Here is a 27,776-nt window from a genome sequence, read left to right as displayed (position 1 = left end):
GAGAGAACTATTGCATTGTACTACCAGGAATCTGGAGTTGTGTCCATGTGTCTCCAATAATTTTACTATTCTGTTTAACAACAGCTCAATAAAGAGGCTGCTCTTGAAGCCAGCTGAATTGATAAACATGAAATTTCAGTGACATTTAGTAAAGCATTGCAGAATTATGTTGCTTCAAATCAAATTTGTTCGGTAGTTTTTATGGTTGTGCCCCAGTTTGCATTCAGACTGAAATCTTCTAAAGAAGAGCATTGCAACACATGTGGGGAAAAAGCAAACTCCATTTTTGGAGTAACACAACTCGGAGAAAGTGTGTGTCATTTTAATTGGGACTAATAAGGATTTGCACTTTCCTAGAGCTTTGTATGGATTATGATCTCACTGTTTATTATGTTCTAACAGTATCACACTAGTAGAATTAAAAAAAAACCAAAAAAACCCTAAAAAAAACCACCAAAGAAAAGTAGAATAATCATGCAATCTTCTTTACTTTTAATTTGAAACTCTATTTTAACATTTAGTTTCTTTTATATTTAAATTCCTTAACTCAGTCAAGCTTCAAAAGAGAACATTTTTTTTTGTTTGCAAAACAGTTTTGTAAGCACTTGTGGTTTGTCTTTAGTGTGTTATCATTTTTGACAGCTTTGCATAGCCTAGGTAGGCCAACAGGGGTCTGTCTAATATTGTTGCTGGGCAAATCTTCCTCCCAGAGATGAAAACCAAACAAAATATTTTTGAAGCAGTAAGAAGGAATTAATATCCTTTCTCTCGCAGTACTCTATTCCTTGCTGACATTACATTTAGGAAAGAAAAAAAAAAAAAAAAAAAAGAAAAAAAAGGGAGAAAAGAGGTACCCATTATTCCCTTGTACATAGCAAGGCTAACACATGTAAAGCAATAACTCATTTTCTATTGCCATGTTTAGCATATGTCTCCTGTTGGCTCAGCAAGGCCTTTAGGCCGGTCCCTTGAGCCGGCCATCGTTGGCAACTCTTAGCCCCTCGGCCTCAAAAACCAAATAGCTTTGAATCATGTTGAGCTGTGATGCTAATTTTCCTACTGATGCATTATGGGAATAAATGTATCTGACATACTGTGTCAATGGTACCGTCTCTTTGTGCCTCTTGCTTTTTTGTTTGCTGCATTCCTACAGATGGTATTCCATTGAAAATGTTCTCTTCCGACAAAAAAAAAAAAAAAAAAAAAAAAAAGAAAGAAAGGGGGAAAAAAAAAAAAAACAACCATGCACAGCACCAAACCTCTAGGTGCAGAAGGCTGTTAACGGTTGCTGATGATAGTAGGCAAACATTAACATAATAATTAGTGTCTTGTAATTGTTTCATTAAAACCAGTTGTTCCATTTCTCCTCGTGTTTTCCCAGAAGAGAAGCTGAATTTGGATGACAGCCAGTGGGAGGACATCCACGTTGTCACCGGAGCACTCAAGATGTTTTTCAGAGAGCTGCCTGAGCCGCTGTTCCCATACTGCTTCTTTGAACAGTTTGTGGAGGCGATAAGTAAGTACATCAGATACAGCAGAAGCTGGTGAAATAGCCTGGTACAGAAAAAAAAAAAAAAAAAAAGAATAAACTTAAAAATAGAAGAACAGAGGCATCTCAAAGCTGACTTACCTTCCGTTATCCGTGATCCTGTCTTTTTTTATTGGTTGGTTTTGGTGCGTTTTTTTGACTGCCTTTTATCTCCTACAGCCTTTAGTCATTTAACCGGAGAGAAAATATCAAATTATTGATCTATAAATTTTGCGTGTGCTATATAATGGTAGAGCCTAAAATGGGTTAGGAAACGAATTCAAATGTGTGTGTATTCCAAATATGCTAGCCTGATAATCCACACATCCCCAAACACAAGAGAGAGACTAATAATTGTGAATCATGTTAGAAGGGGCTGTCTTTATGTTAATCAGAATGAAATGCGTGTGTTTTGTTCCACAGGGCTGCAGACTCTTGCCTTGCAGCGATCAAAAAAAGAATGCAAAATACATTCATGTTCTCTTTTTCATATCTACCTTTGAGTCATTGTTTTTTTTGGTTTTTGTTTGGTTTTTTGTTTGTTCGGTTGGTTGGGTTTTTTTAAGTTGGCAGTCATGAGAAGTATTTTCAAAGTATTTTCAAAGTCCATTTATTCTGCTACATGTCTCTGTGGTCTGTGTGCTGCAATCCCTCTCTGTATTTAAGATATTCAGGTGCACTTTGTAAAACCATATCAGCTCGGAAAAAACTTGCTTAAAAAAAAAAAACAGTGATTTGGGACTTTACTCCCTTTGGGAAGAAGAGGGAGGAGAGGGATAGTTGAAAGGGAAAAAGCCTACGAGGAGATTAATTAAAGGTCCAGGAGAGAAAAATGTCTAGGAAAAAAAAAAACCAAACCAACCCAATGAAGTGCTCAGAGATCTGTTTAGGGGGCGTGCACATGCGCAGCTCTCAGAGAACACGAAACCCTTAATGTGCAGCTCACTTTGATTTTATACTCATTAGAGTCCTCAGTTCAACTAAAGCTTTTTAAGACCCAGCACCAGATAGAAGGAGGTTAAGTGCATCTCACAAGATCCTTCCCTTCTTGGTTTGTGATTCGGTGCAGTTAAATACAAGAGGCAAAGAAATGCATGACCCAAAAGGTTACTCCTGGCAGCTCCCTTTCTTCTCTTTTCCAAGCATGTAGAAACTAGGTGGAGAACATCATCTTGAAGTTTAAGTTCCTATTGCACAGTTTCTGCAGTGCTAAGAGGGGAAAAGAAATAACTTCTTACTGATCAGCTTCAGTTTCTGAGTGCATTGGGATAAGAGAAACACCATCACTGGATCCTGTCCTTCAGGTGATTCTCCATCCACCTGCTTCTTGAAAAAGAGGACATGTGGTGCTTTAAGCAGATGCAGGCAGTTCATAGGGCCTGGCATGCTGTTTGTATCTCTGTTATCCACCTTATTCTGCAGTTGAGTGTTTAATACCTATTCTCTGCCATTATCACTTTCTGTTCCTGATAATCCACCATCATCCTGTTGCTCTGGGACTAAATATAGTCTTCCTCCCCCTGCTCACTACTTTCCATTGCCCTTTGGTGTGTGCTGTGGATGAGCAGATAACATTGTGTTCTGAAGAACTTTATCAGGACACCATCATCTCATCTTTCATTCTGTTTTCCGCTCTCATCCTCACTGCTAAAGTCCCAAGTCTGGGTGATGTGCAATCGTTTGGTGGCCTAGTCGAGTGGTTTTTGGTAGTAAAAATAGCAGATAACTGGCAATAGGCTTGCGAATTAGGAGTTTGAAAGCATGTTGGGAAGAGACTGTCTACTAAAGCATTAATATTCATGAGTGAGAAATTAATGTCCCTTTCTGCTATTTGAACTATTATTAATTCTTATTATGATTTTGAGAGCCATTATACACATTGATAGGCTAATGAACAGTCATTTATTGAGGGATTTTAAGACAGTTTATTACTAGGAAGAAAACGCTAGCACTCTAAGACATGCCTCACATTATTTCAAAACCCTAATTCTTCTTGCTTGCTTTACAGCACATGAGGGTGATTTCTACCTAATCCAACTGTCTAAAGTAATCTACGATTTCCAATCAATCTTCTCTTTATTTGGCCTTTACTGCAATAGTATCTACAAATCCGTATTCCTACGAACTCTACTTAAAAAACGTCTATAAACAACAATTATGTGTCTTCAGTGGTTTTTTTGGAGCTCTTCTGTATGTAACTAGTCCTGAGTCAAATGAAAAAAACCTCTGTTCTTCAATATTTCCATTGCAGCTGATTCTTTGGCCACTTTGTGCTAGTTCTCTGCCTGGTCAGTACTGAGCTTCTAGAAAATTTACCTTCTTCAGGTTCTTGTAGAAAGAGGCTCTTGCATCTGTCTTTTTTTTTTTTCGTTCTTCAAAAATGAGAGTTATTAGCATGCAGGGCATGGGTGGGCAATACAGTTAGAAGGAGGGCTTAGTAATGGTAAAAACAAACCCACCTGATGACAACTAAGGAAAAGGTAATTAGGACACATTCCAAAATACTGTGATTAGTCCAGCAGTGAGCACCCTTTAGTCAGAGCCATACCTTTGGTAAGTAAGATGATGTGGTCTAAAAACCTCTCTGTAGTAGCTAGTAACAAGTTACCAAAAATACTTCTTGGGGATTTAGTCATTTACCTAGAAGTTTCCAGAGGAATGAGTACCCAAGAAGTACCATGAACTCCTTATGATCATGCTGTTTTAAAGATTATGTAAAAAAATCCATAGCAAGGTTAATTTTACTTTTCCTGGATGATGCCATTTTAATTAACATCTCTATTATGTGCTTGGGAACCACATTTTACTGTACTCTGTATTAGGCCAAGTGCTAGCTCTCCACCTTCAATTTCCCTTACAAATAACTGTAGATATGGCCATAATATTAGAACAATTTAGATATGACCAGAATATTAGAAGATAATTCAGGACATTATAGAATCTCAGAATTCTGCTTGCCAGGCTGAAGCTGGTTAATTACTGTCCATAGAGCTGATACTGGAGAATTTATAACTGATAAATGGAAGGCCACAAAACCTCTGACCCAATGCTAATTTCATTTCTTAGGATCTGGATAGCAGGTTTTTTGGTTTTTTTCCCAAGGACTTTGTCTAGTATATTACTGGCAAGTCATTTTATGGCATTTTGGATGAAATATGCACTTCTAAAGTGTGCCCAAATGCTGCTATGAAGTCAGGTTCAGCCACACTTAAATTACTTAGCACCACAAATAGTTCTATTGATTTTCTGGAAGATCAACAGACGTGGTTCAACAGATTGTCTGCAAGTAAAATTGTGCTGCATCTGAGTAAGGTGGTATAAGTGCCAATAACTGAAACACTTAATCACCTTATTTACAGCATTCAACCCACATGGCCATACAAACTTATGCCAGGACTTCAGCCACTGAAACAAAACAAAACCAACAAAATCTTTCCCCTAAATCTGTTAGGAAATATTAGCAGGTAAATGTGTTAGTTGATTATAAATCTTTATTTTAATTGAACTAGTTTTCTTGAAAGGTATCAGGCAGAAGGCATGGGGAGAAAAAAAAGAAATGCATGTACTAGGATTTTCTGTGCAATGATGGTTGATAACCGTAGCATAAGAAATATTCAAATACTGACTTCTCCTTCTAGTCTCTTCCACCAGAGATAGTTGTAGAAACTGTGCATCTGTACAGACAGTGCATCTGTTCAACTGCAGTTACAAGAAAAAAAAAATGAAACCCACTGATATTCCACAAAGGAAAATTCCACCCAGTTCCCAAAGCTGAAACATCTGTCTCTGGTTTGGAAGGCTTGAGTTCAGGTCTTTGATTTTCTCTGCAACAGGTTGGAAAGATTACTACAATGGAAAGATTTTTTTCAATGAGGTCTAGCAATTATGCCTTCATTTCAGTTCCTTATCTCTAATATGAATTTAATAGGTGTCACGTAAGTACTGGAGATAAATAGGGGATTTATTGTTTAAAATGCACACAGAGAGACAGATGTGTGTATACGTATGTGCTCCAAATAGAAATCCTTTGTGCCAGACTTATGGTTCTTCAGCAGACAGTTTTCTGAATGAAGGTATCTGTTCCTACTGTGGGTTTCCCACTTAAAGCAGATAAACCCAGGAATGAGATGAAACGTCGAGTTGCAAAACCTGATTTGCAGGCTTCCAGGTGGAATCTACAACCTAATATGAGATATCTCAGGCTTCAGTATGAGGAACAGAAAACATGGGGTCCATATCAGCCACCAAGGCACTGGAAAAGGGATGAAGATTGAAGGGCACTTGATCTGGTTAGGATTTGTGGCTTAGGTCCTGGCAGTCCCCCACAAGATCAAGCATCCCCCATCTCTGCATTTAGACATTTAGGCAAAGTCATCCCCCATCTCTGCAGCTCAGGCTTTTCAGCCCTGGCAGAAAAAGGAAGCATTTTGCTGCACAGGGAGGAGCAGAGCCATAGGCACCTAAAATTCTTCGAAAGCCACAATCTAATTAGCTTATGCACCTTCAGGGATAGATGGCAGCTGAATAAGGCTTTTCAGAATGATAATGGTGTATTTAAGTGCCTAGATACTACCTAAGGTCCACATTAGATACTCATATAATTTCTGTTTTTTCAAGACCTGGATTTCCTTTTTTTTTTTTTTTCTTTTTTCTGATTGCTCTGATAGACCATTAACACTTTTTTCAACTGGTTTCACACATATCTTTTCGATATATCAATTAGGGCCTCCTGGTGCATGTTAAGCAGAATTCACATTGTTCCTATCAGTCCTATATTGTTCTGTGTTACCCTACTGTATGGAAACTGAAGATGGTTATTTAGCATCTTATACACAACAGAGTTTTATAGCTTCTTTGATTAATGGAAGATGCTGGGTAAAAAAAAAAAAATTAGTTTTTCTGGTATGTGACACTGTCATTGGTGGTTTTGTCTGACAATATCTACTGTGATAGCATAGCAAAGCAGCAAACTCTTATTTCATAAGAATGATAGACTTTTTTTTAAACCCACAAAAACTACCAGTGCTATCAGTGATTGTCAGTCCTCTCCATGTTGATCAGTTTCTTCATCTCCAGGATGGCTGGGATCAGTAAAAAGTTTTCTGAGCTCAGGCTCTTGTCCTGCTTCAGACAGGTCCCCCAAAAAGCCCTTGCTTGTGTGAATCTAGACAACATGTTGAAGAAATTGATGATCACACTTGGGTCTTCAGCAGGCCATAGCAAATTTTGCACTGAATAATGCAACTTTTGGGGAGTTTGGATAGAAGCTGTCTGCACCAAAAGCAGGGCAAAAAAAACCCTGTGTCAGGAAGCAATAAGCAAATCCAGTCATCAATACATAATCATGATCGAAGAACAGCTACATTAGTTGAAAACACAGTGTAGGAAGGACCTGCTCTGAACTACTATGCAGTGTTATGAAAATAGTCTCTGGGAAACAGAAAGGAAGCAAATACATTCATTTATTCTGACAGTCATAACATCCTTGTATCATCTTGGTGGAAAGTTACAAAAGATGTCTAAAGAGATTTTCAAAAGACATCTAAAGAAACCTCACTCCAGGCTTACAAAGAACAAGGCTCAAGGCCAACTCATCTTGGAAAGACAAGTCAGCATATTGCACTGTAAGAAATCCATGACAGTCTCTTAACATCATCACGTAATAGGTTCCTGAGACACCAAATCTTATCAGTCTCTGGCATTATGCAAATTTCTGTCATAATCTCAATCTGTGGGCTTCGAGTCCTAATCAAACTGCCTTCAGCTTCACACTTGGCGAGTCTCCTATTGAAATCCTTTTCCTAGCCTCCATTTACTTGTCCAAGGAAGTTTTGGGTCTTGGCATGGCATCAGAAAGCCTCAATTTCATGTGAACACGGTGATTTATAAACAAATCCAAGGTCACCACAATAGAGCTCACATAATAAATCATAATTAATACCTTTTGGCCCAAATCTAGATATGAGAAGGCAGTAGAAAGCCATAAAATAAGCTTGAAGAGAACAAAAAAATAAAATGCTTAGAAACAAGAAGTATTCAAAAAGTTGAGGTGTAACTCTTAAAATTTCTTAGAAATAACCGAAAAAGGGGGGGATGATTTTGTGAATAGTGTAATCTCAGGGCTACCCATCCACATAAATATATAAATATGTGTATGATATATCTGTATATATATGTTTATGGTGTAACTGTATATATATGTGTTCTCCCATGCACCAGAACAGTCATATAATATTAATAGCTTAATCAGAAGGTGATTCTAGGTATTTGCAGTGGAAACTGAGAATTATTAAACCCATTTTGGAAAGCTTCTCAAAGCCTTTTCTTGTAAACTGTGTGAAATTCTGATTCAGAAATTATCAACTGATATTAGAATGGAAAGAAACACTCCTTACATTTTAGAAGAGGTGCTCAGATGATATAGGACACAGAGAGACTAGAAAGGGAGGCTTCCAATCTACAGGTGTTAGCAAAATGTAGAAAAGCAGCATATGTAATCATCCTGAGTGAAAGCAACGAGAAAATAGATGAGAAAGTACAGTTTAAACTAAAGACCTCTGTTCCACAAGAGAAGTGTAGAAGCTCTAATCTGTAATATCCCCAACCATTATAGGTACCATATTCTAGCAGTGTCCCTCCTCAAATTCCAGGCAATAAGAAAGCAGACAGAAGTCCACTGAAGATGCAAATAAAGGCTGTCATGCTTGTAATAGCAGCAAAGTGGTAATTCTAGAGGTTCATTCCAGGCTTTTTGTTCCCAGGAGGTGTCAAGGAACAATATGCCCCAGTAACCTCCAAGTTCTTTTCCAATGACCTTCCCTTCATAGCTGTGAACAGTTTCTTTTCAACAGCATGTTTAAATAGAGCTTTCCAGGACTGGAAGCAACTGTTTCAGGAAAAAAAACAAAAAAAAAAAAAGGGTTGGAGGGCATGTCTGTGAATAGATTTTTGCTTTTGAGGTGGGAAATAGCCCAGCATGTTCAGAAATAAAGGGCACTGAAAAGAAAATTAGTGGATAAAACACAGGTTCTAGACTGACTTTTTTTTTCATTACATGAGCACCTGCCTTTAAAACAAGGTATTCTGTGATATCTACCAACCCTTCCCTTCCTTTGGCACACAGTCCTGTTGGGCTGCAAAGATCTTAAATGCGCACTGAAATAATATTTTAATTATCTCCCCCCACCCCTCAATGAATTTTACCTAACACAATATTCCATTGAAACCATCAAATCTGTTAATTTACCTTTCAAGGAAAAGAGGAGAACCTCACTGGAAGGGTTCTACCATTGGTGAAAATTGCCTTAATATAAAAGAAAAACCATATACTTTGGTTTTATAAATGTGGTGGAGGCTTTACAACTATCATCAAATAAAATGAAGAAGTTTTAAAAGAATTTGGGTTTTGATTTTGTTGTCACACAAAAGTTTGCACAGGAGGGGAATATTTTCCCCCAGCTTGATCTTTTTTGTTATTGTAGTTGTAATTTTTTTTTTGCACAGTGGAAATTTTATTGCGGATGCCTGGCCTGTCTCTTAACTCATGCTAATTATATTCATAATTAAATGTTAAACAAGAATTGACTAGGCCAACTGGCTTGCACAGGTGTTTGCGATATGAATGGTTTAATGCTTACACAATAAATTATTGGACACAAATCTGCAGTAATGTGCTCAGCAAGAACCTTTTTCAGGAACTTTGCTGTACATGGTAGGTCCAGCATAGTGCTTTGAAACCAGAACTTGTAAATAATGTTATATAGACAGGATTATGTCAAAACAGTCTTGTTATTGGTTGCATGAGCACTAATGAGATTAAAAGGTGGGGTTTTTTTCCCTGGCCCTGGGACACAGGTGCTCAAAGCATTAATGTTTATGAGGAGCTGTAGGAGTCATTGTATGTTTGGGGGAAAAAAAAAGTTGTTTGTATTTGTAACTGATAGCTAGATTAATCACTGAGGTTCTAGGAACTCTATGTTAGCTTTACACCAGATGTTGGTTGACAGAGCAGGGAACCAAAAACTTGCAAATGGAAAAAGATTTTGATTTCAGTTCCTTCCTCTGCTGCTTATTTCTTGGGCACAGAAAAGACTGTATTTGTGTAGTTTAAATTTTATTTGTGGCTAGGAGCATCTTTTTGTAGGGAAAAGAAAAGGCAGAAGCAAGAACCAAGCCAACTTGAGAGTGTGTATGTGGGTTAGCGTAGCAAAACTCAGACAACTAAGGAGAGAATGGTGAAAGAGAAGACAAAGAGAAACTGAGAAATTCAAGCAACTCTGGGCAGAAAACAGGAGGGGAAAAAAAGAGAGATGGAGCTATTTAGTGACTGTGACAAGATCTCTGTAACCTGGAGTGTTTGCAGGAGGCAGCAGAAGGGGAACCTCTCCTGAAGGTTATCCTGAGTGCTTGACAGAGTGAGAATTGGCACTCTGGGTTTGAGGGGAAAAAAAAATGTTTTATCAGGCTTGAGAGTGAAGCTTCCACTCGGGGAAAGTAATAACAGGAGGGGAAGCAGCCTATAATGGCCCAGTTACACAGTTTCAGAGGTGCAAAAATGGAAGAAATGAGGGGGCAGGGAAGCGGGAAGACCAAGAAGGGAGGGAAAGGAGAACCTCCAGAGCAAGAAAAGGGGATGCTGAAAGTCATTAGCTCCAGTGCTGTGCTGTCTTCCTCTCTCCATACATCTTCTTAGTATATAAAGCTGCTACCTTCCCCAAATAAAAGTACTACCACACATCTCTGTGTGGTGGCACACAGAATCTGAAACAACAAAGAATAGATATGATAATGTCTTGGTAGCAAGAGAAGATGACTAGGTTGTCCTCATCACTTAGATGTTTGAAGACCTGGACTACTATCTAACTTTATAGAGCACTTTTATGCATCCTAAATACGTAAAGCAGTTTTGGCCTTGCTAAATTTTAGCTGTGTTCACTGGCAGGAGTCCTTCAGGGACCATTACCCACTCTTGGGCTCTCCAGCACCAGGATGCTCCAACCACGTAGCCCGAGCACTCCTGAAATCAGACTCTTCGTTTGGAAATTTCTTCACCATATTGTGACACTTTGTGGGTCCTCAAGTTCTGGCAGGTAAACCCACCCATAAAATGTACCTCAATATGAGCCATTGCTTTGCAGTTTTATAAATATTATTTTACAATGACAAAAAGTGCATATTGTAGCACTTTAAGGGCAGATTCTTTTTAAATTCATACAAGATTCCTGATATTAATATATCAAATTAGCTAGAAAAAAAATGCATAACTTCAACATTAATACTTAGGACAATAACAAACCTTTGGGTCAGAACCTGGTAAAAGTAAAATTAAGTAAAAGAAACCCTTCTTTACCAGTAGCTGTGGTCAGTAACGAGACAGAAACAAGGTAGAACAAATTTTTTTTTTCTGAAAATATTCTAGGAATGGTTAGAAAATGGCATGGAGAAGGAGACAAGAAATTAAATGCTCTAAAAATTTCACAGAGTAGGCAAGAACAGAATAAAGTCATGAATGGTCAAAGAAATATCCTCATACTTTACCATAACAGCACACATACAAGGGTGGAAAGAAAACACCACGTTGCTAAAGGACATGATAAAACACAGTAAAATGACAGGAATGATAACAACAGCACTTTCTGCAGGATGCTGGCTGAATTTCATGGGATTATAGAGAAAAGTTAAGTGACAGGTTGAAAGCAAGCAGAGATTTGCCAGAGTGGAATTCAAAAGTCTCCTTCCTGAAGGCATCACCTTGCAGCATGGCTTGCCCCAATCCTGGCTTCCCAACATCCCCGTTCTGAGTGGATCTGGTTTTGCCATGGGAAGCCTGATTGCAACCTGAAATACTTTGGAAAACTAAGGATGGCTCAATGGGAGGGTAGGCTTGTGCTCTTACCAAGGCTGGGCCAGAGTTCAAGGTTAATAGGATTTATAATGTCTCCTGAGGGCCGCAAATTGTGAAAAAAAAAAAGGAGTGCTGGAAAACTGGGTAATGTGGCTGAGGAAAAGCATCTTTAGCAGCTGTACTTCACCAGCTGTACAAAATAACAGCAAAAAAAGGGCAGTCAAGTAAAGTAAGAAATAGTGTGGGAATGGAAGCAATGAGTAGTGCTGCACATCCTCCTCCTAAATGGGTGTCAGGAAGCGTGCATCCCCGAGGCAACCCCATTGCACAACAAACTCATTGAACAAAGCTTTTACTTTCAAGGATGCTTCCTTGGATGCAGAACTATTTCTGCAACCCACTGCCTTCTCCTTGTATGACAGGTATGGAATTTGAAATGCCACAGTTTTAATATAAACTGCAGAATCTCTTGCTTCCTGGCAGGTCAAACTGCTCCCTTTGACTCCCTTCTAGATAAAATTCATTAGCCTGTTAACCCATTTGACTATTGTTACATTTTGGCCGAAGTATTAATGCTTTAATTGCCAGGGAAAGTAGTATATCACACAGATAATCTTGCTAAGATCAGGAGCACAGTCTAATTCACCCACAGCTCATGGTCTGACTCATTCACTGTTAAACACTTTTGAGTGATAGTGTTGTACTGAGGGGGGAAAAAAAAAAAATTGCAAGCCAGGCACAAAACCTCTACACTGAGGTTTGCTTAGATGGTTAGAAAATCAAACTGTCTATTAATCATTCATACAAAGTGTAAGAGCTGAAGCAATGAGAGAAGAGGAACTCTCAAAGGTTTTGGGAACTGGAGATCTGCAGAACCTTGTATAGAATACCTGTTGTTTGAAACTTGTTATCAGAGGACCCTGGTGAACAAGGGAAATGTTTTCCACATTCACTGCTCCAGTGTCATGTAAAGGGCAATAGCTGCACATTTAGAGCTGGCACAAGGTGAGCAGTGTTAGTGACTACAACCCAGCCTAAATTGCACTGAGTATCTTCTTCTGCCCACTCCTACAGGAGGACAAGGGGGACAGGGAGGACATTGCCCTCCTACCTGTAAGGAGGGCAAATAAAATGAGCATTCAAGCTATAGCAAATTCTTTTTCTTTTTCTTTTTTCCTATTTCTTCTTATTTTCATTTTGGTTTTATTTTTGTCTTTATTTTTCCTTTTTCATTTTTCTTTTGCCTTTCTCTTTTTATTTCCTTTTTTTCGCCCTTTTTTTCTCTACCTCTCCCCTTCCTTCCTTCCTTCCTTCCTTCCTTCCTTCCTTCCTTCCTTCCTTCCTTCCTTCCTTCCTTCCTTCCTTCCTTCCTTCCTTCCTTCCTTCCTTCCTTCCTTCCTTCCTTCCTTCCTTCCTTCCTTCCTTCCTTCCTTCCTTCCTTCCTTCCTTCCTTCCTTCCTTCCTTCCTTCCTTCCTTCCTTCCTTCCTTCCTTCCTTCCTTCCTTCCTTCCTTCCTTCCTTCCTTCCTTCCTTCCTTCCTTCCTTCCTTCCTTCCTTCCTTCCTTCCTTCCTTCCTTCCTTCCTTCCTTCCTTCCTCCCTCCCTCCCTCCCTCCCTCCCTCCCTCCCTCCCTCCCTCCCTCCCTCCCTCCCTCCCTTCCTCCCTTCCTCCCTTCCTCCCTTCCTCCCTTCCTCCCTTCCTCCCTTCCTCCCTTCCTTCCTCCCTCCCTCCCTCCCTTCCTTCCCACTCCTTCTTTCTTTCTCTCTCTCCTTTCTCCTCTTTCCCTTTTACTATTCCCCTTTTTCTTTTTCTTCTTTTCAAACCAAAGCAGAACAGGAGAAGCAGGATGGGTTCCCTGGCAGGCAGGCAGGCAGGCAGGCAGGCAGGCAGGCTTCCTTCCTTCCTTCCTTCCTTCCTTCCTTCCTTCCTTCCTTCCTTCCTTCCTTCCTTCCTTCCTTCCTTCCTTCCTTCCTTCCTTCCTTCCTTCCTTCCTTCCTTCCTTCCTTCCTTCCTTCCTTCCTTCCTTCCTTCCTTCCTTCCTTCCTTCCTTCCTTCCTTCCTCCCTCCCTCCCTCCCTCCCTCCCTCCCTCCCTCCCTCCCTCCCTTCCTCCCTCCCTTCCTTCCCACTCCTTCTTTCTTTCTCTCTCTCCTTTCTCCTCTTTCTTCTCTTTCCCTTTTACTATTCCCCTTTTTCTTTTTCTTCTTTTCAAACCAAAGCAGAACAGGAGAAGCAGGATGGGTTGCCTGGCAGGCAGGCTTCTATACGCTTCTGCAGCTCCAGCCCTGGGCTATCAAGTGCCACTTCTAGAACAGCCTTTTCCTTGGCTCATGTTTCATTTTACATCTGTATGTTCACATGCAGCCAGAACTAACCCACCCTCTGCAGCTGAGGTTCATGCTAGTTTTTCTTTACACCACAGATCAGGGCACCTGATGAGGGTCAGTTCTTGCTCAGAAGCTTAAATGTATTTATATATTAAAAAAAAAAAAAAAAAAAAAGCCCCCTGTGTGGATATAAATCCTCTGCAGAAAAGTATCAAAACTGTGATGAGAGTAACCACTTCAGGAGATGTTAGTGGAATTTGATCCAAGATACGTGTTTGTGCTTTGAAGCAGTAGCTGTCCTTTGGTTCAGATGGTATTTGTGAATCACTGCCTCAAAAAGGGGTCTTTTGGCACATGCTTTAGGCTGATGACAGGCAAAATGAAGTAGATTCTGTCTCAGAAATCTCCAAAAATAATCTGAGGTTTGACATAACACACCATGTCATGAAGTGATATAAGCCACATAAGCACAAAGCAAGCTTTAAATTTAAAGAAGAATAATCCTATTTTCAGACAGGATACTTTGGATAACAAATATCTGATGCAGAATGTAGGCAGTGGGCTGCTAATGCTGAGATCCCTTAAAACCTGCAATTCCTGGTAGTTAGGGACTGTGGTAACCTGCTTTGTACCTCTGATCTCTGAGAGGTGCTCAGGCTGTCCACACACAGAGATCACGCATGCACTACAGAGTTCTATCTGGAAATAAAAATCTATTTGTTTTCCTTCATTTTACTGTCTTTAACCTCTCAGCACCAGTGATCAAGAGTTCCTGATGCTAAAGAGTGATGCAAAATGCATTAATGCTTAGCACTGGGAAATCCCAACTCCTGGTGCCAAGAGGTTCATAAATATAGTAATGAAACCTCTTGACTCAAAGTGAACACTATTTAACAGAACAAGCATGAACAGCCTTCAGGAGATTTTGCAGCTGGATTTGTTCCACTGTGTCAGAGCTGAACCTCCATGATAGTAGTTTTAAAAACAGTGCATGGCAAAAAAAAAAAAAAAAAAAACCTAAAATCTATATATCTATATATATATATATATACATTTTAGGAAGCCAGGCAGCCAAAAAATTTTTTTAAAAAATACATCTATAGAAAGGAAAATAAATACATGGCTGTATCACATACCAAAAAAACAGGCACCAATAATCCCCAAGTATGAATTCAGTGACAGATGTCAAGGTCTTTGGAAGTGTCCACCAAGCTTTATTTTTGCACATATTCTCAACCAACTTAAATGAGTACTTTGTGTGATAATTTACTAGCAAATCAGTATCAATAAATCAGCATCATGTAAGCAGTCATGTTTATTATATCCTTGTTGCTTAATATTCATGATAGTAATTTATTTTTATAGTACAGTTTCACTGTTATCTCTTCCATTGCTGTAACTTTGAGGCAAGCAAGCTGCAAAAGTAGAAGGTCAGGTAACCCTTTGAAGGCTATAAAAGTTCATTCACATGGAATTCACTTGGTTAGGTTTTTCTTTTTAAAATGCTTTAGTGGCTTCTTAAAATATTTATAGTATAATTCCTAACCTAGCATTATTTATTTAAGAAATATCATTGCAAAATGAGAGTTGCAGAGCAGTAGGTGGGTACCAGCTCTACAAATGAAGAATCCAGAATTCTGCACAACTGGAAGTGGTCATGAAATCTGGTGCTAAGTTCTGTATTTTAACTGGAACTCATAGTTTTAAAAAATTCATGGCACAGACTTATTTCAGACTTTCTAATGTTTTGCAGTGGCAAGAATGAAATTCAACTTAAAGCTTTTTTTCAATGTCACAAACAGAAACAAATTTGACCCTTGATTCCCCAAGGTGTTTTGCTGGGCTTTCTCAGTGTAAGTGGAAGCAATTAAATTCCCACTTCACACCACTTGCCACCTCAAGAGGGACACAAAGGAGTTACAATCCACGTAGAAGTCAGGACCAAACATTTATGACTTATTAACTAGGTTGGCAACCTAGGAAATGGAGTTTCTATCCATGGGACATGCAGAGTACAGATAACTACAGCTTCTACCTGTAACTCTTACTGAAACATCCTATTAGTGAGTCCTTAGTCTCTTAGGACCTTAACTTTAATAGTGCATTTTAACAATGTTCAATGGATTTAACCCTTGTTTCTTCTTTTCATGTGATTTTTAGTAGAAAGCAGGATTTTAGCAATGCCAGTTGAGCTACAAGGACCACTGCCTTCCTGATAGTGCAGTCATGAAGCATGATAAAGTGTAATGAGAAAAAGCACAAATTCAATGAGGATGCAGATCTTCTGCCTCTTCTATAAATCAGAAATTAGCACAAGAATTCTTTCTTTCCTTTGGATTGTTTCATTTAATATTATTCTGTGCTGACGATCTGCTACACCATTGCATCTCAGACTATGTTTATGTGGTGGAAGAAGAATTCAGTGGTTAAAGCTCTTCTGGATAAAAAGAGTCTATAACCATACAATAGCCTTATTGGTTTGTCTCCTTGCCTTTCATTTAAGGATGAGCTTTTGATGAAGCTGTATTGCTAACTGCACATAATCAATTCTTCCTCATCTAGGAACATATTTTTCATTAGACAGGAGGTGGAGGCCACAAAAAAAAATATTGCTGATCAGATGAATGAAGTATAAACCTACCTCATCACAAAGATAGCATCTAAAAATGCTTCAGTTTATTTATGGTGAACAAAAAATATGATGAGGCTTCAAGAAATGATGAAGATAAGCAGACATAAAAGACATTTTTATTCTAAGTGTAAACTATCATTAAATGTATTTAGATTTACACCCTATAATTATTATGATTGTAGCAATTAATCAATCAACTGATTAACATGTAGGGTCAGCAGGACACAGTGATCTTAACTTGAAGCTCAAATTAATTAATTATTCCTTACTCTACATTATTATTTTCTACTTGTGTGTGTTTTCTGGAAGTGTCCCTATTGACAAAATATATATTTTTTTTTTTCCTGTGATGTATTGAGTCAAGCAGAGGAAGTTACTGACATACGTTTCCTAATTTGCCATCAGAATTTCCAATTAATTAAAAGATTTTTAAAGCATTGCATAATTTTTAACTACTTGTTATATTCTAATTAGCCAGGTTCAATTAAATTGTTTTCAACGTAGCAACTTAAGAGCTCTCATCTCTTCAAGTGGAGTCAAATGCAGAGGCTGTATATGGTTGCAATGATATAATTCTCTGTTCATTATGCCACAAGCCAGCAAAGTCTTTCTGTTCAGGGTGTTTACTGGCTGTGGCAGGATTTTCCAGTTCCCAAGGCAATCTTGCTGTCAGGAGATCTTCCTGAAATTCAGCTACCTTTTAATTTGGTTTATGCACATACATTACTTCAAATAACCTCTTGTGCTGAATGGTTTTGGATCACATTGCAGTCACTAAAAAACCTCTTGCTGTCTCCAGAGAAGACCTTGTTTTATCCTTCACATTTGCTTCGTTCAGGTCTTAGTAGTTCATTGCTATTCCCCTGGAATCCTCAGTCCTGGTTTAACCAAACTCCTTCTAAGCTGTCCACACACATCGTTGCTTCTAAGGTTGGGTGCTTCCTGTTTTCCTTTTTAATTGGTTTTGGGTTCTGTGAGTTATCCTGGCCATTTACAATGGCTTTCTCATAAATAATGGGCTCCAGAGCTGGACTGGACCCATTGGTCATGAAGACGTAACCCTGCTTCCCTCCCCTCCATAAACAAGAATGCCACTGTCAATATCCTGCCACATTCTACTGCCCTGCACACCCTATTCCACTACTGGTTTATCTGATTTTCTCCTGGTTATCAGTTTCAGGGTTGGTTGACGTTCCTGGTTCTAAAGAACTTGGGTTAGGGATTTTAACTAAATTTTTCTTTTTTTCTATCTTGTTTTCTTCTCTCTTCATTTTATTCCATAGTTGCTAGTTTAAAGCAAGCCTAGTAAGCCCTGATGGCATTGAAGAAAGGCACATGTGATGTCAGATAGCACCTAATTCAATGGCTTGTCCCAGAAAAATTCAAAGGATCTCTGCCTGCAAACCCGTATTTCTGCTCCATTGTCACCCACTGCTCTTCACTTTGCTTGTGCTTTGAGGAAGAAGAATATTAAATAAACTTTACATGCATCTGCCTCTCCTCATGTGCTGCCCTGAGGACCATGAAATGGGGCACTGCATGTCTGGGGCTGGTTTAGTCACTCAAACTTCTCCCCAGTGCTGTGGGTACAGAAGCATAGTGGTCTTCCCTCATCTTGCATTATAACCATGAGTCCCATGCATGTCTTACAAGCCCTAAATCACCTTTTCTTTTTGCTCTTTATTTTTTTGATTGCCCATCTCACTGCTCATGGGCCTTCATTGTCTTCTTCTTCTTCCATGCCCCAACACACAAACACACACAAAGCAGTTCTCTTTCCCATGTGTGTTTTCCCTCATTTTTTTCCCTGTCTTTAACACCCTACTGTAGTGAGGCCACGTTCTGATTCGGGTTGTTGTGCTCTACTATGGTTTGTATCATCAAAAAAAAAAAAGAGATGCTAAAAATGCAGCTGATGTCTCTCTCACTGAGCTCTCAGAGAAGTTCATATCCCAGGCTCTGTTGGTGGTTTGGTTTGGTTATTAATGCTCGTGTAGGAGATAGCAGTAATAGTAGTAGGTTTGGGGCCCCTAAATAGCAAGGGTAGGAGCAGCAGTTATCATCAAGTTTTTGCTTTGAAATGTAAACTTAGCAAAGACTTCCCTGATGAAGTATACATATGGAACAACAAAATGCCACTTTATATCCATTTGTTTTCCTGACCATAACCACGTTTTCACACTGTCAGCATTTTCATTAGAAGCTCTTTTTTTTGTCAGGGGTTTATAACGAGAATGTAAAGATTTGCTATGGGCTAAATCTCAATCCAAGAGCAAATGTTTATACCAATTCTGAAAACAATCATCTTGCCCATTTGTAGTTATGCATGTGTTCATCATCTGTTACTGCTTGTCCAATGCTCTGCAACTTCTGGAAGGAAAAAGAGACATCTGGAGGAAAAAAAAAAAAAAAGCTATCCTGCAGATAGCATACTGTATGTTCTCCTGAGTTATTGAATAAGGTCCTACAGAAATGCAGGCTTTTCAGTCAACACAATTTTTTTTTTTTTTTTTTTATTTTGCTTAAGCTTGTCAAATTTACTGTGGAGAATATTTTAGTGGATGGTTTAGACTGGTATCCCTTAGTGCATTACTTACATGGGAGTTGTATTAAAAATTCACTGGGAATTATTCACCTAATGAACTGAGCCACTTTTATGATGTCAGGCACGATGGATTCTTTGAAAATGTTTTAGCTTATCTGCTGGACCTGAGGGTTAACAGGGTTTTCCTGTCTGTCACTGTGGATCAGTCATTAAGTCCCACCATGTTCTGGGGCTGAGTTAAATTTAAAGGGTGATTTAAAGTCTTTATCCTTCTTTGGCTCTGTTAACTTAAAAAAAAAAAAAAAAAAAAAAAAAAAAAAGGTACAGACCAATAATGGGGTATGTACAGGGACATAAAGATAAATTTCCACATAAAACAAACAGCTAGGACCAGCCTGACAAAATTATTTCTTTCTGTGAGTCTTACTTGTCCCCAGCATGTCTCAATATCATGTTTATCTGGATAAACTTTAGAGACAGATGAAGATAAGTCAGCTGCTATTCTTAAAGTTGTCTTGATTTTAACATAGAAGGTGCCTGAGGTTGGTTGTGGAGCAGATCAAGAAGCTTTGTAGTACTTATTTTTTTAAATACTTATTATATACATACAAAACTTATTGCTATAGGTATTTATTTTATAATAGTATTAAAGTGATACTTAAAACTCAAGCTTTTTTATGGACTAATTTCTACATTAATGCTGTAGAGAGCAAGCACTTCCCTTGCTGGTTGGTGCAGGTGTTGCTGATGCTGTGTCCAGCAGAAAAGGATCTGACCACCTAAGCCCAGAAGAGAGGCAGAGGTTGGGGAGAAAGCCCAGAGACCTCTCCAGCAAAATCAGAGAGGATTTTCTTTGTTTCTCTGCCTCAGGATGTGTGTTTGTGTGTATTTAGAGGCTTGGGTCAGTTCAAGCTGCTGTCTGCACTCATCCTGAATGTGAGTGCTTTGCCCAGGAGCTCTGAGCATCTCAATGAGGGTCGAGGGTCCCATCATAGGTGCCACGAACACAAAAAAATTAAGGGGTATTACACTCACCACATATTAAGTACTGTAAAAAAAAACGTTTTGGTCTATTTCACCTACAAAATCCCAAACAGCTCTGGATGTTTACCCCTACCCAAGATTTTCTTGAACAGAAAACTGCCACAGAGCCACATTGCAAGTGGTTTTTCAGTGCCATTCCCTGGTCCTGCAGGCACCATGGTCCCTCCATGCCATAGCAGAGCCTGGCTGCACCCACCAGGTCAGGCAGTGCCTCCAAGATTACCAAGGAAACCTCACTGAATTAAAAGACATTTTAAAAAAATAATAATTAAAAAAAATTTTGCAGCCCTCATTAGAGTTTCTCCATAGACCACAGTAAAAATTGAGTTGGCCCATCCTAAATCCAGGGACATCTCTAATGAAGTGGTTGTGTTTGTTTCTGAACAGCTAAAGTTAAAGCAGTTTTAGAAGTGTGTATAGAGCAGCCTGTAAAGCCATTAGGGAACTTATTTTTTTCCTTTGGCAAATAATTCATGAACAGTTATAACTCGTTGACAATTCATTGTGCAAACAATGAAAAGATTTTTTTCATGATGGTCATGAGCACACATCTGGTATAAATGTTCTCAGAAATACTTCTCCACGCTGGCATGTACGTCTCCCTTTTTTACTTGGGAGATTTTTGAGCAAATAAAAATGCTCACCTGAATATTTGGGAACATTCAGGCACAGCAGCAAATCTTCCTTGGGGGAAAAAAAATACATAAAATAAAGAAGAAAAAGGAATTACAGTATTTTTTCTTTTTTTGGCTTTATTCATCCAGCTCTGCTTTCATCCGGGAAGCTTTAAAGACCTAACTAATTATGAGATAATTAACTAAATTTTGCAAAGTCATTGTGAGATTGCAAACATTAATATAAATATTTCACAGTGGGTAAACCGAGGCACGCAGATTAACTTGTGTAAATTGGGTACCAAAGCAAGCAGTGACAGCAGCTGCCCCTTTTTGTTTCCATTCCCCCCACCCTACAAACCTTTTTGGTCTATTTTTGTGCTCTTTCCAAGCTTCACAACGATCCAGTAAGGGTTAAAACAAGCTTTTTGATCCTATACGAAATCTTTGCAAGTAAGGGTTCTGCATAAATCTGGGCCACAAAATTAATATACTTGTATACATTTTCCCCATCTGCTATATTGCTGACTCATCCAGCTTGCAGCCCAGAATGTTTTAGGGAAGAAAGGGCCATCTCTATGTTTAGTGCAATAGTTCAAGTGGAGTTACAGACTTACTGGTGCAGTCAGGCTGCTCCACTAAACATAAAAAGCTGCTTGGAGTACTTAGGAACCCTTCTTCAAAAATGCCAAACCACTGGGTCCTGCTGGAGGAAGGAGGGGTGGTATTTTAAATATAAAATTAATGTATTAAGTACATTAAACGTAATGTATTTTAAATGTAAAATGTTCTTATATCTATAGGAGGAATTAGAATGTATGTTTAGTGATGAAACAAGTTTTTCTTCGTACTCTTCTATTCTGCTCAGCTCTTATAATGTACACGTGTGTGTGTGTGTGTACACATAACACATACACATTTTTGTTCATTAAAAGAAAAAAACAGCGTCCAGATAAGGCTAAGCCCATCTCAAACCTCTAAGTAGTGTAGGAGTAATTTTAAGGACTGTGACCTGCAGCTCTCTCCACAACTGCATCCTCCCTTGCCCTGGCTGTGTGCCTGTAATACATTTACATCCATCAGGAAGCAAAGGGGGTGCTCACTTGGAGACAACATGCTGGAGAATAAATGTCAGGGATGATTTTTCCAGAAGTTTAAAGGCTTTACTGAGAACTATCTCATGTGTTAGGAGATGGTTGTGTAGCCTGTCCAGTGTGAGGCTTCATTCCCTGGGAGCACCAGGCTGCTGCTGCTACAGAGGCAACCAAAGGGTGTTTTCTAAGAGGCTGGTTACAGATCCTTGGAAGGAATGTTGGGCTTTTTTCTTCTTTAATTCATTCACTGTAAGAGATTTTTTTTTCTTTTGCATTGTTTGGCCATAGATGCCCAATGTACTGTGCAATTTTTAATTTCCTGGAATTCCCTTTTCCCGATTAAAAAAAAAAAGGGGGCAGTATATTTGTGAGGGGTTTTATTGTGGCTTTTATTAACACTCTACTGGATGTTTGTGCCTAATTAGACTTTGGATATTGTGGCACAATATCTATCTTCTGAGTTTATAAGGTCTAGCTGAGCTGGCTCCAAGTCATAACTTCAGAAGAATCAGTGTGGCAGCTTTAACTCACCAAAGGACTCCTCTACACATGGGGATTCTCCTGTGGCTTTAAGGTCATTTCTTACTTGCAGAGCCCTGTAGTTGTACTGTGACTTTTGGAAACAGCAAAAGATCAGAAAATTTATGTACATGTCTTATTTCTTAATCAGTTTGTGCACTGTGATCCTTGTCATATGTTCCTTGCCATAAATAATAATGCATCTGTTGACTAATAAAATGCTGTTTACTACATAGCACTCTTTCCTTTGTAAATACATTTACTCTGCTGGTCATGTATTTGTGATGGAAACAGCAGGGCTGACTGTATTACATGCAGAAAAAATATGGAGAGCTCACCTGACCAAATCCTTTTTTGTTACTGCTGGTGATGGTGCAATAATTAGACATAATTAGGGAACCATGTAGCAGCGTGCAGGTGGAAATCAGAGGCTATACCAGAAAGGAAGTCTAGATGCTGTCAAGAATAATTTATCAATTGAAATACAAGTAGTATTTTGTGTTAAAGTAGTGCTGGTACTGGAGTTCTGGAAGTATAGTCAGAGGTAGATTTCAATAATATCAAAGTTAGATAACAAACCACCTTCCTTGTTCAGAACAGACTTGCTTAGGCACATAGAATAGTCTCATATGTTCTGCAACAACCTGATCTTAAGCTCTATCATAAGTCATACAGAAACAGAAACACTTGGGAAAAAATGCAATGGCTGTTACATGTACCTGTGATTTTTTTTTTTTAATATATATAAAAAATAGCACCAACGTTATAATAGGTCCTATTATAATAGAACACCATTCTGTACAGGAGATAATTTAAAGGCACACACCAAAATGTCTAAAGGGAAACCTCCCTTTAGAGGAGGTACTGTTAGTCTCTCAGAAGCCAGGGAGGTCCCTCAGCTCACTGACATTGCTGCTCTTCCTTTTGGTGCTTATTTGTTCATTTCTTTCTACCTGAGTAGGAGATCTCCAGGCCATCAGTCCCTTTGATCAACAGGAAGCCCTTACAGATCCACATGGGGTCCATCCTGTTCTTAAATCTCCACTGCAGATGTCCACAAATTTGAAACTGGTGGATGCCCTATTGCAGAAGTAGTATTTTCTTTTTTTTTCTCCCTCTGCTGTGCCTTAATCTACTTACAGTGAAAGGCTCTGAATTGAAATGAGAAAGATCTGTATGGATCTTGGCTGCTGTTATTCTGCTTGTGCAGAAATCAGTGGAGAAGTTTTTTTCCACCTTTTTATGCTTTTTTCCACTGCCTAGAGCAAAAGCAACTCAGCTCTGCTCCACATTCTGTTCCCTTTGGTCCAGTCCTATTTCCAGCTGCCCAGCTTATATCCCTTTTAAAATGCAAAAAATAACACAGGGAAATAATCACTATTTTGAACTGCTTTAAGTTTTTTTCACTTGTTTTTAAAGGGGGACTATACAAAGGAGCTGCTTCATTAACTCTGTGCATGAGTCTAGGTATAGCTCCAACCTTATTTTACCACTTGTCATATATTTGTAATGAAGATCAGGGAGGAAAGAGGCATTTATAAACTCACCTCATCTTCTCCTCTGTCCATTTTGAATGTCTCTTCTTCACACACTGCTCACAGAGATGGTGCTGCAAAAATAGAGGCACGTGACAACTGGGATTGCACTTCATCCATCGCTCCCTGGAGAGGAACGAGCATTTCCAATGAGGACACAGCACATCTTTTTGCTTGTGTTCTCATTTATAGTTTGCATGGTGCAAAAAAGAGGTTAGCTAAGCATCCACTGATGTGACTTTATTCTTCTTCTGTTTGTCCTTTACACTTGCAGTTGGTGGTTGGAAAGGGGTGAAGATGATACACCAAAAATAAAGGGAGAAAGCCAGGTGCAGGAGTTCATGTGCCATCTCAAAGAGGGAGGGAGTTTAAGCCGTAAGCAATTGGGAAATTTAGGTGCACAAACTTACAACTAATAGTAAACTATCCACATACAATTTTTTTGGCTCAGCCAAGACCCCCTCCATTTGTCCAGAGTCATATAGTGTGTGAATGGCTTTGCACGGGAAATGATTCTGAACTTTGCAAATAGCTTTTATTATAGCTCCTCTGTGACACTGCTAGAAAACAGATTAGATCATAGCTCATCTCTCTTTTATTATTCTGACAGTGATTTCATTTGTTCAGAACTTCCATTTTGCCTTTAATATCTCATATGCGGTCACATTTTGGGAGCTTTAGGATGTGTTGGTTCTGCGTTCAGTGCTCCATGTCTCTCACCTTAGCCAACTCATTACAGAGAAGCAGCCTTCCTAAATAACAAATATTAACCAACAAGTCTGAACTTCAGATGATACAATTCCCAGTTCATTTTGTGGGCTGTTTTACTGCCAGGGAGGATCAAATAAGGAGACTGTCACGTCCCTAAAATAAGGCATGATAGTGGGAGAAAAGTCCTTTTTTATATACCTAGAAAGGGGGAAAATGTTAAGTTCTGACCATGCAAAGAGTAGAGCTGAGAGTCCACAGCTCAATCTGCAAAAATAAAAGGTTTTAATAGCCCTAACCAGGCACTTCAGCCAGTGATTCTCTTTTGCAATACATCACACGTCTGCCCTTTGAAGTCAACAGCACCAGAGCATTTGTACCACTCTGTTAATGTGCTCTCAAAATGAACGTGCCTGGCCCCAAATGAGTCCATTTTAGGACTAGTTTGGGGTTGGGGTTTTTTTCAGCAACAGAAAGTCACTGACTGCCCCATGGTTCTTTTCCTCCCACCTATATGATGCTGCCAGAAAAGCTTGACCTGGGATTAGGTCCTTCCCACTGCTCTCCAAACATCACAGTGACCCTTTTGTACCCTCAGTCACTAGGGTTGCCTGGAACAGACTTCAGCCTGCTCTACAGTTATGTTGGGCAACCCTCCAGCAGAAAGCTGTTCACTAGAAAAGCCTAAAGGTCATTTTTGCACATATAATATCTTTTCCAACCTAGTCTAAGGACAGTAATTAATGATTTTAGCCTAAAAAAACCCCAGCTTAAACTGAATGCAATATAAATACCAGTAGCCTGCAATAAAATGAAAAAACAGTGCAAAACAAAACAAAAATATTGTGCAGGTCTAGCATGGATAATCACAGCTACCTAATTTTTGGAAGTACTATCACAGTAAAAAAAAAGCACTATAATTTTATTTTTTACGTGTTCAACTGTGACATAATGATGCTTTTTTTTTTTTTCATCTTACATCTGAACCCTTTACCTACAAAAGCCAGCTGAGAGTGTTGGGTTGTGTTTTGTTTTGTTTTGTCTTTTTTTTCCCATCGGATGGCAGAAAGATTTATTTCTGTGACTGCAGATATTTTAAAATATATTTTAAATGTTTTCTATTATTCTCCCCTTCTGCTCTCCACACATGTTAAAATCCGTTCGTAGCAAGGGTCTGCAAAAAGGAGCTGGAAATGGCTCTGTCCTTTTTCTGGGGCTTGTTTTCTTTGTGAGCCTGCAAGTACATTGCATTTTCTTTTTTTTTTTTTTTCTGTGTGTGTGTATGCACAGGCTTAGTCCTCAGGTGGAACTGTGGTTCCTGTGCTTTCGTTCTCGAAGCTGTTATTCTGGAAGGGAATGGAGGCAGCTGTGTTTACAGCTCAAGTCTTGGCATACATTTACCAGAATCTATTATTCATATCGTTCAGTATCAGGGAGAGATCTCAGGCCACCTGTCTATCTGACAAATTCACCCTTTTGTGAGCTTTCTGTTCATAGCAAATTATGTTCACATTGATGAATTGAGTTTTTATGAGCATTGCTAACTAACATTCTCACAGAAGGCCAGGGGCAATAGACTGCAAGTGTTTCTGGTCCACAAGTAAATGTTAAAAAGAAAAAACTGCCAGTATTTAAAGACAATTTGCCATGGAGGGATAGTTAAAATATTTGGCAAAGCCTCGATATTTATAAATTCAAGAATGTCCATAAATTATTATAAATAGTATGCTTATAACAAATAAAAAATAATAATAATTCTATACTGCCCACTGTGATTGTGGAGGGCTCGTTAGCATTCTGTGCATTAACAGGTAGCCAGTGATCAAAGCTTTTAACAAATTCCTACCAGGGCTTAATGCAAGACAGGAACCATTTAGTTTTGCAAAGGGAATCTTCCCTTGAAAATCATGCAGTAAAACCAGTGTGACAAAGCTAAATAAACAGAAAACAATTATTTACCTGGTCTTTCCAGCATGGTGCTGGTTCGTGTCCAACACGAGCCACCAGCCATGGGAGCAGCTGTACCTTGTAGATCAAAAGATCTGTAGTTACAAATCAAAATACTCCCATTACAAGAGAATTTTGTCAAGGTGTGCTGGGACAACATTCCCTAGATGCATCCAAATTCCTCATTCCACGTTCCCAGCCCTCTGGTAGTGGAAGACAACATCAGCAACGGAGCATGATTCACCTCTGAGAGCAAAAGCTACTGAACTAGATTGCAGTCAGTCTCCAAATAACTAAATAAATAAGTGCTCAGCTACTTATTTATTTAGGGTTTTGTGCTCAGGTAAATATATTTACTGAAACACGATGCATTTAGTGCCATTTAATACGCCTTAGAGCACCTGAGACATGAAGTGTCCCAGAAGCTCCTCGTGTTTTGATGTGGTTGGAAGATCGTGGGGACACAACTGGGAAACACTGTGATGTGGTTAGCTGCCAGCATTTAGGTGACTGAATCCCACCACAACTACCATCAGGGTGCTTCTAGGAGTCCACAAAAAGGGGGTGGCAAGACATGAGCCCTGACGCTAAGAGCCGTATCACGAGATCAAATTTCCACAGGGACAAAACAAAACAAAAAAGAAAAGGAGGGGGGAAAAAAAGCTTTTCAAAGGGAAAACAGTTTGAAGGGAAAAAATGATGCTTCAGAGGAGAAGCATCTCTGAAGACACAGAGGAGCAAAACAGGTCAGGCTGGAGAAGTCAGCAAGCACTGGACCACCTTCTCCCCATCCCGCCGGGATGCCGCGCAGCATCCCCTTCCCACCCGTGCTGGTGCTGCTGCCTCTCGCCCGCTCGTCTCCTCTCACTGAACGGGTGGCAGCCCTGCCTGTTGTTTTGAGAGGTGCGAATGGAGCTGCTGCCCCTCACCAGCTCTAATCTGCCTGTTCCAAATCTGTACCGTCGCAGAAACAGGTTGCACGGGGTGGCCTGCTGACCCGTGCCCGCCTGGCCAGTAGCTTGGCCATAAGGAACGCTGCTGTTCCCGCCTTCCCGAGCTCTCCAGTCAAGGCAGAGGGTGATAAACGTGGTGGGTTGCTTTCAGTGTAGCAGTCAAATCACCAGTTTGGGAACCTTCTCCTTCGGGTTTTAATTTCACATGTGCCAATCAGGTTGTCAAGTGCTTTGGTAGCCACCATTTTGTCAACTGGAAGCGTGGTGTGAGTTTCAGTAGAGCTGGAAGCCTGTTCAAGCTGGCCGGTCCTTAATGGGAAGAACATTTTCCTATTTTAACCCACGCGTGTGTTAGGTACCTTCAGCAGTGTCAAACAAATTTGTAGAACTGGTGATTAGTTGCCCAAAGAGCATAATATATGCATTATTAATTATAGAAGGTAAGTTTGGCTAATTGTCATTTCTATACAGTAGCAGTGCACGACGATA

The 27,776-nt window shown here is 39.4% G+C and overlaps 1 protein-coding gene across 8 annotated transcripts in view; it reads left to right on the top strand.

Moving 5' to 3' along the window:
* ARHGAP15 (Rho GTPase activating protein 15) overlaps positions 1–27,776 on the top strand; it is a 339,175-nt gene that overhangs the window by 275,857 nt on the left and 35,542 nt on the right. For all 8 annotated transcript variants that reach the window (XM_071746444.1, XM_071746439.1, XM_071746442.1 and 5 more), the window contains one exon: positions 1,382–1,516. In XM_071746444.1, the coding sequence (XP_071602545.1) occupies positions 1,382–1,516 (135 nt within the window). The remainder of the gene's footprint in view (positions 1–1,381; positions 1,517–27,776) is intronic.

This window comes from Heliangelus exortis, chromosome 6 (genome assembly GCF_036169615.1).
Source record: "Heliangelus exortis chromosome 6, bHelExo1.hap1, whole genome shotgun sequence".
NCBI lineage: Eukaryota > Metazoa > Chordata > Aves > Apodiformes > Trochilidae > Heliangelus > Heliangelus exortis.
Note: the sequence above shows the minus strand (reverse complement) of the source record. Positions and strands in the feature narration are given on the sequence as shown.